Source organism: Hyperolius riggenbachi, chromosome 8, assembly GCF_040937935.1.
Source record: "Hyperolius riggenbachi isolate aHypRig1 chromosome 8, aHypRig1.pri, whole genome shotgun sequence".
In the NCBI taxonomy this organism is placed as follows: Eukaryota; Metazoa; Chordata; class Amphibia; order Anura; family Hyperoliidae; genus Hyperolius; species Hyperolius riggenbachi.
The window spans coordinates 272195326-272216046 of record NC_090653.1 but is presented as its reverse complement, the minus strand read 5'-3'; the positions used below and the strand labels follow the sequence as shown (position 1 = coordinate 272216046).

At 45.7% G+C, this 20721-nt stretch overlaps 1 protein-coding gene across 1 annotated transcript in view; it reads right to left on the bottom strand.

Moving 5' to 3' along the window:
• PRRT1B (proline rich transmembrane protein 1B) overlaps nt 1-18806 on the bottom strand; it is a 33511-nt gene extending 14705 nt beyond the window's left edge. Inside the window, exon 1 of the mRNA XM_068248919.1 lies at nt 18552-18806. Coding sequence (XP_068105020.1) covers nt 18552-18561 — 10 coding nt within the window. The 5' untranslated portion in view covers nt 18562-18806. The remainder of the gene's footprint in view (nt 1-18551) is intronic.
• Between the last annotated feature and the right edge of the window lie 1915 nt (nt 18807-20721).

Here is a 20721-nt window from a genome sequence, read left to right as displayed (position 1 = left end):
AAATTATAATCTGTTATTGGTTTCATGGGCAAAATGTACTTCCCACTGCAGTACAGCTTACTTCCTCTCCTCTCTAGATTCAGTGGGTGAGTGTGTCATCAGGTGTGACCATGTGACACCCAAATTGGGAGCAGATGCATTTCCGAGTCTGTGGGAAACCATGGCAACAGTATACGACTTAGTGTTAAAGGTACCCAGAAATCTCCTGGATGCACTGTAATACTGACCTGTTCCATTCTGCATCAGGTCTACTCTTCAAACCGGTAGCCGTCCACTCTATACTGCCATCTTCCGGCTCCAGATCACATGACCTGCATCAGGAGCCGGAGCCAGGTACACCCACACACCACACACACACACCACACACACTGCTTGGAGCTGGTCTTGCCGATTATGGTTGGTCAATGAGATGGAAATAATTCTGAGTTAATGCAGAATTGTGCAAATTTAAGAAGCTTTAAAATGGGCCAATCAAATCCCACCTTGGCTTCATTTGATTGGTCCAGTTTCAAGCTGCATAAATTTGCATGATTCATCAACTTGGAATTACTTGCATCTCGTTGGCCATCGCTCTTGGTGATTACAACAGCCTCCAGGAATTTCGATGTTCAGCCATGCGTCAGAAAGGGATAAGGATGTCCTACCGATAAATCTTTTCTTGACACCTCAAAGAGTGGGAATAATCCCGTCTGTTTATTCATATGTTATCTGTGGAGCAGACTGAACTTTGCTCAGCTGTAATCTGGTTCCTCATATCCTTTTTAAAGGGCAACCAGCAAACATGAGAAAAATTTTATCATCCGGTGTGGTTTACGAGACAAGAAGGGGGTGTGTAAGCATGACTCGACAGTCTGCAGCACATGGTGTCCACTCACTGGATGAAACTGAGGAAGGGATCCCGGCACTCTGATAGCTTTGGGGTCTGCCCATCGTTCTGCCATTTGGCTTCCCTGTGAGTTGGGACTCTGGTCTTCTATAAGCAAGAACGGACATTAGCACAACTCGTGCACTGTGACATAGTGGCTACCACTCTCCCCTTCCAATCCCAGGTCTGAATCTCAACCACTACTACTATTAGAACATTAGTTTCTAGTGTAAAACTGGCCTAAGTGTGGTGCGATCAGATGATCGCATTGCACCGTAACGTTAAAAATGGCCATTAGAGATTTCCAGGGTAATCTCTAAGCTGGCTGCAAGCCAAGCCATAAGCGAGAGACTCTAGTGCTCGCTTCCTGTGGTGGAAATAGAGAAGTGCGTGGAAGTGTATTGACAAAATATGCTTCCGCGCATCCTGAACAGTTTAAAATATCTGCGGGGCCATAGACTTGCATGACTTCTGGTTGCCGATAAGGCACTGTTGCCGTTGCATCAAATCCAATACTTCCACATTGCATTGCACCGCAGTAGGTATGAAAGGCTCCATAGGTTGTCATTGATTTGCTTTAGAGTTATCCTGCAGTGGAAAAAAAAAGTAACGCAATGAAAACCTCCCAGTTTGAAAGGGGCCTCTGGGTTGTGGGAAGAAAAGGACAGGGACAACAGGATCCCAATCTGGTGTAGTATTTTGGTGTAGGGGGGGAAAGGGGGGAGTTGGATTCTTGCAGATGGAGGCTCACAATTTCAGGGTTGCATCCAAAGCAACCACAATATGTGCAAGTGGGGAAAAACCATTGCCACTCGGCCTATGGAAGTGTAGTCTCGCTCTGAAAGTCGATAATGTGCAAGAAAAAAAATCTTACGAGTTACGACCCCCTGAGGTAGGAAAACATGTTTCACAGTTGTAAAAACCACTTCTTTCGGTCAGTATCAAGTGTCTCTCCATTGAGATGCCAAGCTACAAGCACCTCGTAGCTTGGCATCTCCACAGAGAGGTACTTAATAATATGAAAGATAAAGCTGGCACCTTCTAAATGTATCTTTATTCATTTATAGAAACAGTCCAAAAAGCCAACGTTTCAGGACCACACAGGATCCCTTTCTCAGGGCACTTTCACACAGGGACGTTGCGTTAGAGGCGACGTTATGATCCCATAACGTCCGCCTAACGCAACGCATGGTGGGGTTAAATTTGGACGTTACCAAGACGCGTTATGCATCTCTTGGTGCGCCGTTTTCATTCGATAGTGATAGAACGAAAACGGCGCATGCGTCAAAAGACTGTGGAGACCACGTGATCGGAACACTCCGCATCACGTGGTCCCGCCAGCCAATAAGCGGACGCTCCAGGAAGTAAACACTGCAGTGCAGTGAATATTAATTAGCCATGTGGCTAAACACAATAGCGGACTCTCCCCTCCTCCTCTCCTGCACGTTAGTTGGGCTGCGTTACAGGCTGCTCTAACATGCGCCTGTAACGTCCCACTGTGAAAGCAGCCTGAATGCAAAGCGTGCTCAAAGGCTAATATCTGCCATCCATTTGTGGCCGCAAAGGACTTAAGTTGGAGGATCGGGTGAAGACCCCTCAGTGCAGCTTCCCGCACATTACACATCACATTAGTGAGCGCTTAGACGTCTCACCCGATCCTACAACTTACGTTCTTTGCAGTCACAAGCAGCAGACAGATACTAGCCTTTAAGAAGGCTTTGCCTTGAGAAAGGGACCCTGTGTGTTACTGAAACGTTGGCTTTTTGGACTGTTTCTATAAATGAATAAAGATTCATATTTAGGAGGTGCCATCTTTATCTTTGATTGTATATGACTGAGGCGTCATCTTCCACTCAGCTGTAGCACTCCTGCACCAATTTCAGTGGCTGATCCAACATTGTGAGTGTGAGACAATCCCAGTTGCTATAGGTACTTCATACTGACCTGAAGAAAAGCAGTTTTTACAACCATGAAACGCGTTGTCCTACCCTGTGATTTCTGAATAAAATGTTTTGCATTTAAGTTGGGGTGAGACATATTCTTACTTTTTTTTTTATACAAAAAGTTTTATTCCATTTATACTACCTTGGTGACTCTATCCAACACTGTTTATGGCAGGGGTCAGGAACCTTTGTGGCGGAGAGAGCCATAAACTCCACATATTTTAAAATGTAATTCTGTGAGAGCCATACAATATGTTTCAAACTGGCACAGTGCGCATGCGCAGCAGAGGGCTCACGTCCCTATTGCCATGGTGATGCGTATACAGTTGATCCTCCAGGCAGCGAAAGTGTCAGACATGTCTTACCAAACACACAGGAGATACTCACTTCCCAAACCGTTCTCTGCTGCTTATATAAAGCCTGCAGGCTGCTTGTAAGCCAATCAAGAAGTGCACATACACATGACACCTAGTCTGCAGTGATTAATTCAAACAGAAGCTGAGCTACTCAGCTAGTAATTGGAGAGGGTTTCAGTTGCATATAGACAATGGCTATATGGCCAGCAGGGGGCACCAGCGTGCAGGATATACCCTCTCATCTGCCCCCCTCCTAACTAAACTGCATGGGAATCTACAATAAAATTAAAAACAATAATGGTGCACAGACATGTCCTCCGCTGCTCTTGGGTTTCAGCAATTAGAGATGGCCCAAACCTCCGATTTTCGGTCCGCGAACTTCCGCAAAAGTTCGGTTCGGGCGAACTTTCGCGAACTGCAGTAGACTTAAATGGGGAGGCGAACTTTGAAAACTAGAAACACTTATGCTGGCCACAAAAATGATGGAAAAGATGTTTCAAGAGGTCTAACATCTGAGTTTTTGCATGGCGGAGTGGGATAGACGCCAAAAAATCTGGATTTGACGCAAAGCAGCATTTATAAGGGCAGACATTGAATGCTAAATTGCAGGCCTAAAGTACTTTAAAACCTCTTGCATGTGTATACATCAATCAGGGAGTGTAATTAGAGTACTGCTTATTATCTTCACCCCTGCCCCCACCCCGTGGCAAGGTAACGATCACGTAGGGGAATTGACACATGTACATGCCTTTTGTGTTGTTGCAGCTGCAGTGCAGCCAGAAAAATTAGGCAGGCATGTACACGCACCAGAAAAAATTAGTATAGCGGCTTTAAAAATTCAGGAATCCGCCTGGAGTTCTGGACCCTGTTGGTGGTGGCGGAGAAGGCAGTCAAGCGGCCTGCAGGCAGAGATGCTGTGTGGGGAGTGACTTAGTCTTGGGGCAGGCAGTTACACGGCGTGCAGGCAGAGATGCTGTGTGTGGGGACTGACTTAGTCTTTGGGCGGGCAGTAGCCCTCCAGGATCCATGCCTCATTCATTTTGATAAAGGTGAGGTACTGAACACTTTTGCAACTTAGGCGACTTCTTCTCTTCTCAGTGACAATACCTCCAGCTGCGCTGAAGGTCCTTTCCGACAGGACGCTTGAGGCAAGGCGAGACAGAAGTTGGATGGCAAATTGTGACAGCTCTGGCCACAGGTCAAGCCTGCGCACCCAGTAGTCCATCGCTGCTCATACTGTCGATGGTTCTTTCTCTACCATTGATAAAGAAGACATACGGCCGGGGAGTCAGGGTTCGATTCCGGTCTGTAGTTGGAGCCTGAGAATCTGCTACCACCACACATCCAAGGACGGCAGCAGGCATGGCATGCAAGTCCCGAGGTAGTGACAAAAAATAACAATACAGGAGGACTTGCTGTATATGAGACGAATCCATTTTAAATCCTTTAACGAAAATCTGTTATGGAGGGCAAGTCTGCCATCCATTCAAGTGAAAGGTATGCACTGGCTGCCAGGTATAGTACAATGTGCAGTCACAGATGCAGTGAAAGGTATGCAGTGACTGGTATTGCAATAAAATGTGCAGCTGTCACACAGGTGCAGTTAACAGGTATGCTCGGAGTGGTATATTACACAGCGTGCGGTCACACAGGTACTGTGAACAATTATGCAATGACTGGTATTACAAATGTGCACCTGTCACACACACACACACACACACACAGGTACCGGACAGGCACAATGACACTGCGTGCGCTCACGTAGGTAGGTGGGTGCACTGAAGGGAACAACAGGTAGGTATATGCAGTGATTGGTATTACAATGTGCACCTGTCACACACAGACAGGTACTGGACAGGCTGAGTGACACTGCGTGCGCAAACGTAGGTAGGAGGGTGCACTGTGAACAGGTAGTTATATGCAGTGATGGGTGTTACAAATCTGCACCTGGCACAGTAGTAATTACCACCAAGGGGGCCAAAGGCCATCTGCGACTGACTGACAGGGCTGTATATAATGCAAGTGGGCCACAAAAAAAAAAAAAAATAGATCAGAAGAACAAGATTAGCTCTCAAAAGAGCTGTTGAGGGGTGCTTTTTTTTTTTTTTTTTTTTTTCTTTTAGCAATAAGAATCAGCAAGGAGCAAGCTAGCAAGCCTACAAGAGCCTGACTAAGCTTTCCCTATGAGAGTCTGCAGCAGCTCTCCCTTCTCTAATTACTGCAGGCACACGAGTGAGTCCAATGCCTGACGCTGCCTGCCTTTTATATATAAGGGGGGGGGGGGGGCTTCAGGAGGGAGTGTAGCCTGATTGGACACAATGTGCCTGCTGACTGTGATGTAGAGGGTCAAAGTTGACCCTAATGATGCTCTATGGGGTATCGAACTTCCGGAAAATGTTGCGGTTCTCCGCGAACGCGAACCACAGAAGTTCCCCGGGAACCGTTCGCCGGCGAACCGTTCAGCCCATCTCTTATCAGCAATTTCCCCCGAGAGCCAGACAGGAGAAATACCAACTAACAGCTTGTACAATTAGTTAGCTAACTTAGGATCTCGTCCTACAAAGTCACTGGACCTGACAGGATCCAGGGTGGGACAATTGGAGCAGCTGTTAGTTTTGGGGGGAGCACGAGTAAGTTAATAGTGGTCGCTACAGCAGTAGCGTGCCTACTTTGAAAATGTTACTTGCGCCGCCACACTAAGCTGAAATGCTTGAGCAGTGTAGCTTAGTGAATCAGCCCCTACTGATTTGTCTGTGAGCCAGATGCAGCCGTCAGGAGCCACATCTGGCTCCCGAGCCATAGGTTCCCTAGCCCTGCTTTATGGGATTATGTTCTACCTGTGTTTGCATGTGCTCTTCTCCCACATCCCCAAAATCATCTTATCAGAATAGAATATAGTTGGGGGGGATCAGACTGAGACTATGGTATAGATTATGTTGTGAGCTCCTCTGACAGAGAATTAGTGGCATGACTTACTTTTGGATCTCAGGGAACCCCTGCAAACACGATCTCGAGGAACTCGTGCATTTATTTTGCAGGAGGCGTGGTCTTCAAAAGTAGGTGAGGCTGTTTATTTCACTACCCACTGTTACACTGCCACTCATTATACTGTCTCCTTATCATAGTTTTTTTTTTGTTTGTTTGTTTTAATATAATGTGCTCCTTATTATTCTGACCCCCAATTTAGTGCTTATTTTTACAGCACCCCCTATTAGTTATAATGTTCCCTGTTATACATCCTCCACGTTGGGGGGAAATACCAAGGAACTCCTGCAGAGTACTCGAGGAACCCTGGTTGAGAAAGCCTGCTATATAGACCTGTGAATTATATTGATGCATAATAATATCTGAATGCGCTCCTGGTGTTTTATACAACAATGCCACCGTCACCACTAATCTCCAAGGATCTTTGTAAAAAAGAAATTAATATGTCAGCACAGGCTGCACGGTGGCGTAGTGGTCAGCGCTCTCGCCTTGCAGCACTGGGTCCCCGGTTTGAATCCCAGCTAGGTTAACATCTGCAAGGAGTTGGTATGTTCTCCCCGTGTCTGAGTGGGTTTCCTCCCACATCCCAAAAATCTACAGATAAGTTAATTGGCTTCCCCCTAATTGGCCCTAGACTACGATACATGCATAGACATATGACTATGGTAGGGATTAGATTGTGAGTCCCTCTGAGGGACAGTTAAGTGACGAGACAATATATTCTGTACAGCACTGCGTAATATGTCGGTGCTATATAAATACTTAAATAAATAAAAAAATGTCCGAACAGTGGGTCTTAGAGGAACTGTAGTCAAAATAAGTAGTGCATACAATTTGGTAATTTATTTATTTTTTACAATATTCATTTGTAGATTTAGTCAATGTTAGCCTATTGCAAAATCTTTTCCTGATCTCTATGGAATGTTCGAGCGTTCTGAGAGTTCTAAAGCCAGTAGAAAAGATCCTCTCATCTCCCATGATGCTCTGGGTGGGGGGGGGGGGGATAGCTATGGCTAAACATCACTGGGAGGGTGGGGCTACATACCAACCTGCAGTAATATAGAGATAGAAGAAGTCTTTCCAATGTTGAAACCAGGAAAAAAGTACTGTAAAAGTGGGTATCCTAGATAATTTTACTGCATTCTATGTCACTACAGTGCCTTTTTAAGGACCACAGGCTCCCCCCCCCCCCCCCCCCTACTGACCAGGCCATTTTGCACAATGCAGGGCTGTGCAGCTTTAACAGTTTGCTGTACAGCCATACAAATTAGCACACAAATCAATCTTGCCTCCTTTTCTTCTCACACACAGGTCTTAGGCCTCTTGCGCACTGAAAGTGATTCAGATTCCGCTTTTTAATCAGTTTTTACATCCGATTCAGATTCCGATTTGCAGTTTGCTCCCTGCACACTGCAAATCGGAATCTGAATCGGATGTAAAAACTGATTAAAAAGCGGAATCGGAATCACTTGCAGTGTGCAAGAGGCCTTATGGTGGTCTCTAATTGCTCCTGCGAAGGTTAGTAGTTAGTTTGTTTTTTTTATTAATAAAAAAAAAAGTATCCTTTAAAAAGAATAAGCAGAAAATGGCTTATACAATTACACCTATCTGTAGATAAATGGAACAAGCTTCTAAACAGAATCTCTTAAATATGTTTCTCTCTTGCCCTTTCATATTCATAATAGTGAATAGTCACTAATAAGCTCACATTGGCCCTTATTCTATTACATTTTTCTACTGAGTTTTCTTCCAGAAGATAATTTTTCAGTGCCTAGCAATTGAACAAACAGTACAAAAAAAAAAAAAAAGTGGAGGTAGTCGAATGCGATACATTGTTCAAACCTCTCCCGAGCACCTCACACTTCAGCACAGAACCTGCGGACAGGGTCAGGGGGAGGTCACTTGAGCTGCATGGCCCGTTTCACATGATACTTCCTCTTTCGGCTTTGGAAGAAGGAAGTATCTGTCATGTGAAATGCGGCATGAAGTGCAAGTTGATGAACTTCCTGGCTCTTCCCACTGGTTCAGTGCTGAATGGTGCTGAAGTGTGGTGTTTTGGGTGAAGTCCGTACTATTTTTCATATTGGAACACCAGCACTTCTAAACAGCAGGTAGGTAAAAAAAAGTATCAAACTAATTTTGAGGATTTTCTTGCATGCTTGGAGCTTTAAAAGGTACTGTATAAGTGTAAGTCAAGAAATTTAGGTCTGATTCACTTCATAAAAGTATAGAGGTCGACTTATACACGAGTCACAGGCAGCACTGAGCACAATAATGTGTGTACTAATACTGACATTCCCATTAGCAGCAATGTACCCTGTGGTAAGTGACACTTTGAGGAAAGGAAATGCCAAGAAAACACAGGTCTGAAAGTCCTGGCCACAACAACTAACAAGGAAAGGGGCAGGGGGGAAATACTGGGCTGCACAAAGGGAGTGAATAATTGCAGCACTTGGGGGCCTTGGAAGGAGGTATTGGCTGCACTTGAGACAAGAGGGGTTAATGGCTGCAATACTGTATGCAGTGCAGTCATTAACCCCTCCTGAGCCCCAAGTGCAGTCATTAACTTTGCTGGGTAGACTTATACTGGAGTCAATAAAAAATTCCAGCTTAAGAGGGTTGAGTATTGGAGTAGACTAAAACAAGAGGTCAACTTGTATTTGAGTATATACAGTATTTTATTAGTAACGTTTGAAAATATCTCACAGGGGAGAACACTCGCCTGTGACCCTTATTCAATTCACTTTTCCTACTAAGTTTTCTCCTATCTATTTAAAATATATTTTCAGTACTCTGCAGTTGAAAACTATTCTGAGTATTTTCTTGGTTGCTTAAGGCCTCGTTCACATTGCCTTCCGTCCGCATTGTCCTTTTTTTGAGGTCCTGGGTTAAAGCATTGGTTGAAATGCAGTTTTTATGCACTAAAACGGGCATCGTTGAGACATCCAGTAGAATGCAGTAAAGTGAAGGTAAAACCGATACTAGGCCTCTCGGGTCCGTACGCACGCCGGATTGGAGGCAACGACAGGTCCGTCGTCACCTCCCGCTGGGTGGGCGTTCCAGCGACAGTCCGGCGTGTGTACGGACCTTTATAAACAGAATACTTATGTGTTTGGGGATCTCCTCTACTCTGCAAATATTTGTCAATATCCTGAATGCAAACATGTAAAGCAAGCCTATGGAGGAGTCTGCAATATCCTGTAACAATGCACCCAGCTGGATAATCCTATGTAAAGCTCTTATGTACTGTTTCCCATGACCTTTATGGAAAAGGATGGCAATCGAAGTGCTGCAGCCTATTACAAGCCAAGTATCGGGGTGAAACCCTTATGGTCTTCTCTGTGCTGCTCCTGGATGTTCCCTTCTGCCCCAGATTTATTATTTTTATTATTATTATTATTATTTAGTATTTATATAGCGCCGACCTCTTACGCAGAGCTGTACAGAGTATATTGTCTCGTCACTAACTGTCCCTCAGAGGGGCTCACAACTACTACCATAATCATATGTCTATGTATGTATCGAGTAGTGAATGTATCGTAGTCTAGTGCCAATTTAGAGGGAAGCCAATTAACTTATCTGTATGTTTTGGGGACGTGGGAGGAAACCGGAGTGTCCGGAGGAAACCCACACAGACACTGGGAGAACATACAAACTCCTTGCAGATGTTGACCTGGCTGGGATTTGAACCAGGGACCCAGCGCTGCAAGGCGAGAGCGCTAACCACTACGCCACCGTCCTCCAGATTCCCCACCATCCTCCTCCCCCAATGAGCCAATCCCAACCTCACCCTTACTTCCATGCCAAAACGCCAACCAGCAGGTTGGGTCATTTCAGCACTGCTTTCAAGCATGCAGATGATCTTGTCAGGTCTGACAATGTCAGAAACATCTGCATAGGCTTGTCCATGGTCCAGGGCCGGGACAAGGTCAGACACCAACAGAGGCTGAGCTGCCCAAGTGCGCCCCCCCCCCCCCCCCCCCCAAAAAAAACACATGAAGTTTGACTTGAGACACCCCCCATTCTTCCTTGCCAGCCGGATAATGCATGACCATAATGGTGCATTTAGAATACCTGCTTTGGAAGGGGAAGGCAGAGAGAGTGTGTAGATGGTGGTGCCTCTCATAGCCCTGACTCCTTCCTGGCTGAGGAATACAGCAGACGCTGAGAGGGACGTTAAGGAGGAGGAGGCGGGACTCACCCAGACAGCTACCAGCCAGCATCAATGCAGTAAAGAGGCCCTGTAGTGACATATAGCAGGATGCAGTAAAGAGGCCCTGTAGTGACATATAGCAGAATGCAGTAATGAGGTCCTGTAGTGACATATAGCAGGATGCAGTAAAGAGGCCCTGTACTGATATAGCAGAATGCATTTAAGAGGGCCTGTAGTGACATATAGCAGAATGCAGTAAAGAGGCCCTGTAGTGACATATAGCAGAATGCAGTAATGAGGCCCTGTAGTGACATTCATATAGCAGAATGCAGTAAAGAGGCCAAGTAGTGACATATAGCAGAATGCAGTAAAGAGGCCCTGTAGTGACATATAGCAGAATGCAGTAATGAGGTCCTGTAGTGACATATAGCAGAATGCAGTAATGAGGTCCTGTAGTGACATATAGCAGAATGCAGTAAAGAGGTCCTGTAGTGACATATAGCAGAATGCAGTAAAGAGGCCGAGTAGTGACATAGCAGAATGCAGTGAATAGGCCCAGTAGTGACATATAGCAGAATGCAGTAATGAGGTCCTGTAGTGACATATAGCAGAATGCAGTAAAGAGGCCGAGTAGTGACATATAGCAGAATGCAGTAAAGAGGCCCTGTAGTGACATATAGCAGAATGCAGTAAAGAGGCCCTGTAGTGACATATAGCAGAATGCAGTAAAGAGGCCCTGTAGTGACATATAGCAGGATGCAGTAGAGGCCCTGTAGTGACATATAGCAGAATGCAGTAAAGAGGCCCTGTAGTGACATATAGCAGGATGCAGTAAAGAGGCCCTGTAGTGAGATAAAGCAGAATGCAGTAAACAGGCCCTGAAGTGACCTATAGTAGAAAGCAGTAAAGAGGCCCTGTAGTGACATAAAGCAGAATGCAGTAAAGAGGCCCTATAGTGACATAAAGCAGAATGCAGTAAAGAGGCCCTGTAGTGACATAAAGCAGAATGCAGTAAAGAGGCCCTGTAGTGACATAAAGCAGAATGCAGTAAAGAAGCCCTATAGTGACATAAAGCAGAATGCAGAAAAAAGAGGCCCTGTGGTGACATAAAGCAGAATGCAGTAAAGAGGCCCTGTAGTGACATATAGCAGAATGCAGTAAAGAGGCCCTATAGTGACATATAGCAGAGTACAGTAAAGAGGCCCTGCAGTGACATAAAGCAGAATGCAGTAAAGAGGCCCTGTAGTGACATATAGAAGAATGCTGTAAAGAGGCCCTGTAGTGACATATAGCATAATGCAGTAAAGAGGCCCCATAGTGACATATAGCAGAATGCAGTAAAGAGGCCCTGTAGTGACATATAGCAGAATGCAGTAAAGAGGCCCTGCAATGACATAAAGCAAAGTGCAATAAAGAGGCCCTGTAGTGACATAAAGCAGACTGCATTAAGAGGCCCTGTGGTGACATATAGCAGAATGCAGTAAAGAGGCCCTGTAATGACATAAAGCAAAGTGCAGTAAAGAGGCCCTGTAGTGACATAAAGCAGAATGCATTAAGAGGCCCTGTGGTGACATATAGCAGAATGCGGTAGAGGTTACATTGTATGTTCCTCTTGCATAGCCAGCCCACCCCTCTCCCCACACACGCTATGTCTGTGTTCCAACAACCTGCTCCCATCTACTTACATTATTGATGGCTTCCAGCAGTGCTCGTCACTACCGCGCATCCCCCGGCTCTCTATTCCTGATGTGATGTCCGCACCTTGCGCCTCCTGGTACTCGATGCCCGCCGGCTCTCTGTCCCTGCTGTAAGACTTTTGATTAGCGGCAAGAGGGGAGACAGACAGAACACACGATTCCCGCCGGTACGCTTCAAACGCAGGAAGTGGCTAATGACGTCACTTCCGCATGTGACGCGACGGGAGGATTATTTGCGTACTTGTCTCTCCTCTTGCCGCTAATCTAAAGTTTGACAGCAGGGGCAGGCAGAGAGCGGCGGGCGGGGGCGCTGGAGACCGGAAGCATTGGGCATGGGAGGGAGGGAGGGAGGCACAAGATGCGGAAATGGAGAACAGCATGGCCCCCATGGAAAGGAAGGGGGGGCGCGGGGGACCGGTGGCATAGAGGAACAAGCAGCACAAGATGCGAAGGTGGCGGGCAGCATTGGGGCAGGCATGCCCCCCTCTAGATCCGCCACTGCTGCCTGCCTGCCTGCCTGAAGTCCGCTCTGCAACTCTCCGGCCGCTTAAAAAGATTATAACATTTCCGGTGGCGGCTGGAGAGTGTGGGGGGGCGGTACTGGCCATCACCACGGCAACGCAAACGGAGGTAAAATTAGTAGCGAAACGGGCGCCGGCCAGGCACAGCTAACGAAAAATGCGCCCATCAATCAACTCACTGACCACCGCCCCGAGGCTGTAGCCTTGCCAGCCTATGTGTCGGCCCGGCTCTGCCATGGTCTATGGCTTTAGAAGCAAAGGATCCGCAGCATAACCGGGGAACTGGTATTGCTTATTAGAAAATAAATATGGCAGCCTCCATATCCCTCTCACTTCAGATGTTCTTTAAAGGAAACTTAAACTTAAAAATAAATACTTGGGGCTTCCTCCAGCCCCCTTCAGGCTGATCGGTTCTACTCCATCCTCCCAAGCCGCCTGGATCCTCTGCTGGGCAGCCCGGTAATTCCTCCAGGCTGGGGTGGAACTCGGCACATGCATAGCCCAGCCGTGCTTTCCATCGCGCTCCTGTGGCCACGGGAGTGTGACTGGGAGCGTGGCCGGACTGTGCCTGCGCTGACTGGACCCAACTGCCGGAGTTACCAGGCCGCCTAATGGATGATCCAGGCGGTTTAGGAGGATGGCGAGGGAGCGATCGGCCTGGAGGAGGCTGGAGGAAGCCCCAGGTATATAGAATTTTTTTTTTTTTTTCAGCGTCTCAGCTACTCTTTAAATCACCATAATTTGGGTGCAATAGCCGCATCCCAAATTTTTTGTCTGAAAGAAAACATTAGGTAATCAGTAGGGGGATATAATTCTTATTATTCCACCTCATTGCCTAATGCAGGAAAAGCCGTCTTTTGGCTTCTCCCTGCTCCCAAATTAACACCGCCCGGAACATGCATACACAAATTCTCACTGAAGTGAGAAGAATATGGAGGCTGCCATATTTATTTCCTTTTAAACAATATCAGTTGCCTGGCAGCCGTACTGGTCTATTTGGCTGCAGTGGTGTCTGAGTAACACTAGAAACAAGCATGCAGCTAATCTTGTCAGATCTGACAATGTCAGAAACATCTGATCTGCATATGCTCGTTAATGGTCTATGGATAAAAGTATTCGAGGCAGAGGATCAGCAGGGCTGCCAGGTAATGTGCATTGTTATAAAATAAATATGGCAGCCTCCATATCCCTCTCACTTCAGTTGTCCTTTAACAGTAGAACAACCTTTCACCTAAACCTTTCCCTGCATGGCCCGTTTTTTTTAGCAGCTGGGCCTTTTACCTGGCAATGAATAAAATTCCTTTATAGTTTAGTCAGTTTGCCCTTTGTAAAATCTTTCCTTTGATTTACATTCTGAAATGTATCTCTGGTGGGGACATCTTTAGTCCTGCCAGGTGATCTGTACAGAATGTTCATTACTGAGAGTTCTATGCACAGAGGGAGATATAGCTTGTTTGGCAGTTGGAAACAGCCATTATTTCCCACAATGCAACGAGGTTCACAGACCGCAAATTGTCAGGACGGTGGTCATGACATCACACTGTGGGAGGGGTTTCACCACAGTATCGGCTATACAGACGTCCTTGATGATTTATTTGAGAAAAGGTAAAGCTTTCTCGTGGGAAAGAGAGTATCGGCTACTGATTGGGATGAAGTTTAATTCTTGGTTACAGCTCCTCTTTAAATCTGAACGACTGAGCATGCGATTGGATCAATTAGAGCAGTGTTTCTCAACATTTTATTGGTATGTACCCCTTTTAAAGCCCTGGACTCACCAAGTACCCCCTAGCATAGTAAACATCATTACAAGTACCCCTTGACAAATATATATTTAATCGTAGTACATAATTGGTTCTAAACAATTTCCAAGTATTTACTATTGCTTTAAATTAGCTAAAACACTAATTTGGTGTAGTTTAAATAAGATTTATCATTTTTGAAAACTCTAAATTTGTTGTTCTTGGTTAAGTATATCAAGCCCGAGTACCCCCTGGAACCATCAGAAGTACCCCCTGTGGTACGCGTACCACACGTTGAGAACCTAGGAATTAGAGCATTTCCGTCTGCTTTGCTCCTAAACCAATGCTCTGCACTGCAATGAGCTGTTTAGAATGGTAGAATCATCTTCAAAACAAACGATTCACTAAAATATTAACCGCTGTATGATCTCCTTATCCCCTCCCCCTTCTAACAGGAAGAAGAGTTCTTGTAAATGCTTTGGGTGCAGCTTTACAGAAGAAGAGGAAAAGCTCTCTTCAGAAGCCACCTTTCCCATTCTGTGTTCTGTTTATGGCTTTGCACAATTCCTCCCCCGGGAGCAGTCCTGGCCAATGCTGTGATGTTATGGCTCTACAAGGCGTTTTTGTGCTACTGCAGTGATAAAGCTTATTCCAACCATTTTTATAACTATTATGTGTTTATGTAGCACTGACATCTTCCATAGAACTTTAGCTGCTGGGTAATCTTCTGCTGAGTTGGTCAATCGGTGCCATTTCGGTTAGGGCCCGCACACACTGGTTGACTGATGTTGCCTGTTGGGGATCAGAACCTGATCAACAACTGCACAATACAGACGCCCATCAGCTGACGACTCGTCGTGTTGCTATGTAGGGAGGCGGTGGGACTATGAAGTGTGCACGCATGACATCAGGCAATGGGAGGGGCAAGCGGCGCGAACAATCAGCCGTCATTTGGTAGGGTTGATCCACCAGGTGGATTCGCTAGCCAAGTGCGGGACATTTGTAGGGGCTGCTGTACACACGCCAGATTATTGGCTGAGGTGGTCGTTATCAGCCGTCTCGGTCTTGCACATGCACACAGCTTTAGGGCTCGTTCACACTAGGGCCGTTTTTGCGAAACGCAATTTTTTTTTCTGACGCCCCACCCCAGTGCAGGTGATTTTCAAAATCGCCCTAAAAACGCTTGTGCAATGATTCCCTATGAGGGAGTTCACAGCTGAGCGGTTCCTTTGCGATCCACTCAGCAAAGCGCTGCCTGTACCATTTTTGAGGCGATTTTGCCTCCATGGAAGGTATAGGAAAAAACGCAAAATGCTCACAATATTCTTTTCCGGGTCAAAGCGATCAGTTCCTGACTTGCGTCAGGAGTGAATTACAAAACCACTCTGGAAAAGAGCTTAGAAAAGAGTTTTACCTGAAACGCAGCGCGCAGCATCGGGGAAGGGAAAAACGCAGAAAGACGCAAAATGTTTGCGATTTTGGTTTTTCGGTGTGAATGAGGCCTTAGAGGATCTAGCATGAGTACAGCTGCAAGGTGCCCATACACACATCAACTTTCCCATTCAATTCCCTGCAGATTCAGTCACTTAGAATTGGATGGGAATCGATTCCTTTAAATGTTCAGTTTGATCAATTTTGACCAAAAAATTGATCGACCGTATCGATCAGACAGGTTGGAAAATCTTGGTTGAGTGAGGGCGGGGCAGGAGTGGCGTACGAACGATGGGGCATAGCGTTGCATGGGATCGAATGGTGCAATGCTGCAGTTCGATCGATTCTCCATATATTCCCAGGTGGAATACTGTAAATTGAAAATTGATATGCTGTTTGTGGTAGAATCAATTCCTTCTGAATCATTTTGTTTCTGAAAGGAATCAATAATTTTGGAACACTGGGTGGAAATCCATAAGTGTATGGCCAGCTTTATGATGATTAGAGATCCGTCCCATCAGATCACCAATTGACAAACTAGCGCATTGTTTTTGTTTCTACGCTGCAGGATGCCGCCCATTCTTGCGCTGCCGTGTTGTCCCTCCTTCCCTCTCTGCTCAACAGAACATGCTCATTGTCTACGTATATATGTACAATGCCAGTTTCCTTAAAGTAAAAACATTTACATTTAAAAATGTAAAAAAAAAATTTAGTTTCCTTAAAGGACCACTATCGTGAAAAAAAATAGACAGTTAACATCTGACAGAACCAACAGGTTTTGGGCCAGTCCATCTCTTCATGGGGGATTCTCGGGTTTTTCTTAGTTTTCAACAGCATTTCCTGAACAGCAGTTTAACTGCCAAAATAGTCAGATACCAGCCAGCCTCCCTAATCACTTGCACACTACTTTGTCAATTAGACTTTGCAACTGCTGCTTATGGCGACATTATTAGAGGCCTCAATTCACTAAGGCCTAGTGCACACCGGAGCGTTTCCGCTGCGGTTTGAGATCTGCTTGCGGGTGCGGATCTGCTAGGGTAATGTAGTTCAATGGGCTGGTGCACACCAGAGCGGGAGGCGTTTTGCAGAAATGCATACTCCCGGGCTGCTGCAGATTTTGGATTGCGGATGCGTTTCTGCCTCAATGTTAAGTATAGGAAAACCACAAACCGCTCTGAAAAACGGCACTTCAGAGCGGTTTGCCAGGCGGTTCTTGTTACAGTAGCTGTTCAGTAACAGCTTTACTGTAACAATACATGAAATCTACTACACCAAAAACGCTACACAAAACCGCAAAACGCTAGCTGAAACGCTGCAGAAAAATAAGAAAAAGCGTTTCAAAATCTGCTAGCATTTTGCGGATCTGCCAGCGGTTTTTGGTGTGCACCAGGCCTAAGGCCTGGTGCACACCAAAACCCGCTAGCAGATCCGCAAAATGCTAGCAGATTTTGAAATGCTTTTTCTTATTTTTCTATGGCGTTTTGCGGATTGCTGCTGCGGTTTTCAGTGTAGTACATTTCATATATTGTTACAGTAAAGCTGTTACTGAACAGCTTCTGTAACAAAAACGCCTGCAAAACCGCTCTGAACAGGCGTTTTTCAGAGCGGTTTGCGTTTTTTCATATACTTAACATTGAGGCAGAAACGCATCCGAAATCCAAAAAATGCCTCACCCCGGCATTTTTCGTTTCTGCAAAACGCCTCCCGCTCTGGTGTGCACCACCCCATTGAGATACATTGACCAAGCAGATCCGCAGCCGCAAGCGGCTGCAGAAACGCTGAAAAAGCCGCTAGGTGTGCACCAGCCCTTAGATCATGCTGGAGATAATAAAGCAAGAGAAAACTTAACTCCACACATTGATCTTGCCTTATTAAGGTGTAGAGATACATTTTCTCAGTGAGAGAGTTATCTTATCATTTCTGTCCTTAAGTTACCACCTTTGTAGTTATTTTCACATGCAGTTAATTAACAGCCTGTCTTTAACTTTACAATTCTGGAGTTATTTTAAGGATTGAAGAGTTAACTTTAGGTTAGCCTGAGGTAAAATGTTTCCTGAATACCACATGCCTCATCACCATGGTGACCACTCTAGAAACGTTATTAAAGACAGGACATAAGCTTAGTGAATTGAGGCCAATCTCTTACCTCTCCAGAAGAGAGGACACCAGTTCAACTGGTAAAATTTTTACTTAAAACGCAGACAACACGTTTCATGGTTCCTAGCCCGCTTCCTCAGGTCAATACACAGTGCCTTGTAACAGTGTGCATAGAGTATGGGCGCCTCTAAACTCTGTGCAGATAGTACCCTGGCGAGGACATGAACCTGGGATCCAGTTCTTCAAGAATCCCCACCTCACTGTGGGGTATATACGCTAAACTGCGGTAATCAGAGTAACATGCATAAACACTTAACGCACAATGAGTAAAGCAGAATTCAATAGATTACATACTATGCAATACGTTCTTATCGTACATAAGACTTTACACACATTATTCTGATTACCGCAATTTGGTCAGTATACCCCTATATGTCCCAGAAGCTATTTCTAAAGTCTACTATTTTATGGTGCTCAACAGTCAGAACAATATCGTACAGTGGTCTATCTTTACATTTGGTCCGAATCGAGCGCTCTGTGTGGTATCATTCAAATTCCAACTGATCTATTAATTGTTTTTTGTGTTTTGTTTTGCTTTTGTACTGCTTCCTTTGGCTGTATTGCTTAGTGACTGAATCGTATATAGTCACGGTTAAGGGATTGTGTTTGAGATACTCTTCCAGCGACCAGCCTTGTGTCCTCTCTAGGACTGAGACCTGGATGTACGCGGAGTAAAGTGAGTCGGAGTCATCAGACACGCTTACCTGTAGCCATGGTGTCTGCGGAGATGTTCAGTCCAGGTCCTCAGACTTGGCACCCCGAGGGGGCGAGGCAGGTCCTGTTGTCCCTTTTTACCCTCTCCTGATCATCCACAGCCTCCAGGCCTGAAGCTCTGTCACTTGTCACCTTCCATGTCCTCCTGTACAGGTATCTGTGTTGTTCACCTTGGAGGTAGTTTCTTTGTCTGTTCTCCACCTTATTCTACTTTACTTATCCCGGCTGTGTCTCTCTCCCCTCCCTCTCTCTCCATCTCCCTCCCTCTCTGCCTGGTCTCAGTTTCCTGGCTCTCAGCTGCTTCATTAATAATTGACCAGCCTGTTTGCGGAAGGCTGTGCAAATAGGTGCTGTGCTCCTGCTGCTGATTTCACAGGGAAGGCTGGCAGTACCATTTTGCTCAATGCCATGATGGTACAAAGGGTGCGGAGATAGGAGAGGGCTGCGGGGTGAAGTCACTTGCCTCTCACCATGTTTGTCCGGGGCTGGAGTAACCTCTAACCAATGGAGACTCTGAACACTGCCCAATCTCACACACTTTATATTTTCATTTTTTCAGTGACCAGATAAGTTTTCTTTTTTTTTTTTTAGTCTTAAAGAGGCATGGTCAATCCTATCTACCTCCGGCGTGAGCTTAGTTTAAAGGGGAACTGAAGAGAGAGGTATATGGAGGCTGTCATGTTTATTTCCTTTTAATCAATACCAGTTGCCTGGCAGCCCTGCTGGTCTATTTCTCTGCAGTAGCATCTGATTAAAACCAGAAACAAGCATGCAGCTAGTCTTGTCAGATCAGACTTATAAGTCTGAACCACTGAAACACCTAATCTGCTGCATGCTTGTTCAGGGGTTATGGCTAATAGTATTAGAGGCAGAGGATCAGCAGGGCTGCCAGGCAACTGGTATTGCTTAAAAGGAAATAAACATGACAGCCTCCATATACCTCTCTCTTCAGTTCCCCTTTAAAGAAGAGAGAGAGATGCTCATGCTTGCTACACAACCATAGCAGTTAAGGCACCCGGTTTTTTTCACTGACCTGAAGAAGCGAGCAAGTACCCGCGAAACGTGTTGTCAATTTTATGTGCTTGCTTAAAAGACCTTTTTTCAATAAACTGGTCCAAATTCTTCGAGAGGTAAGATTCCCTCTCTGTTTATAAGATTAATAGCTTATTAGCTTATCTTTTATGCATTGGGCATAGTTTTAAGTCTTAGTGTAAAGAACTGTAACCCAGGATTAAACTTCCTCCCTATCAGTAGCTGATACCCCCTCCCATAGGAAATCTTTACCTTTTCTCAAATAGTTCAGTGGGGGTCTGTATGGCTGATATTCTGTCGAAACCCCTCCCACATTGTGATGTTATGGCCATGGTCCTGACAGTTTGCTGTCTGTGAAACACATTGCATTGTGGGAAATAACCGCTTTTTCCAACTGTCAAGCTAGCAGTATCTCCCTCTTTGCATAGGACCTTCAGTAATGAACATTCTGTACAGATCATCTGGCAGAACTAAAGATGTCACCATCTGTAATAAATTTCAGAATGAATATTGTAAAGAAATAAGCCATTTTATTCATTGTTTGTTTTTTTTCCACTATAGTTACTCTTCAAGATGTTCAGCAGCAAACCTCATTGGGAAATTCTGTTAACATGATTGGGTAGACAGCGCCCTCTCGGACTGCTAGGTTTCAGATAGGTTGTAGTAAACCACGCCCACGCTATTCAGCCAATCACAATGCTTTGTGATGTAGAGGGTGCTGTGATTAGAGAATTGTTCCCTAATGCTGGGAATACACGGGTCGATCCGGTGGCCGATTTACCCGCTGGATCGACCCCAGCCGCGTCCCCGCTTGTCCGCGCGGATCGATTACCGCTCGTCCCCGCCGGCGCTTCTTTATTAGCGCTCGATTCCCTGAAGGCAGGTGGAGATAAACGACCCCGACTCCACTCCGGTGTCCAGATACACTGGTCAGGGCTGGGCCAAAGCAGAGGCGAGAGAGGCTCCAGCCTCAGGGCGCAGTGTAGGAGGGGCGCACAACTTACTCAGCTATCATTCCCCTATTGTGTTTGAAGCAGAGAGAAATAAGAATAGGGGATACATGGCAGTGACTGCAAGCCAGATAACTAGAGATTAAAGGGGCCCATACACTCAGCCGATTTTCTGGCC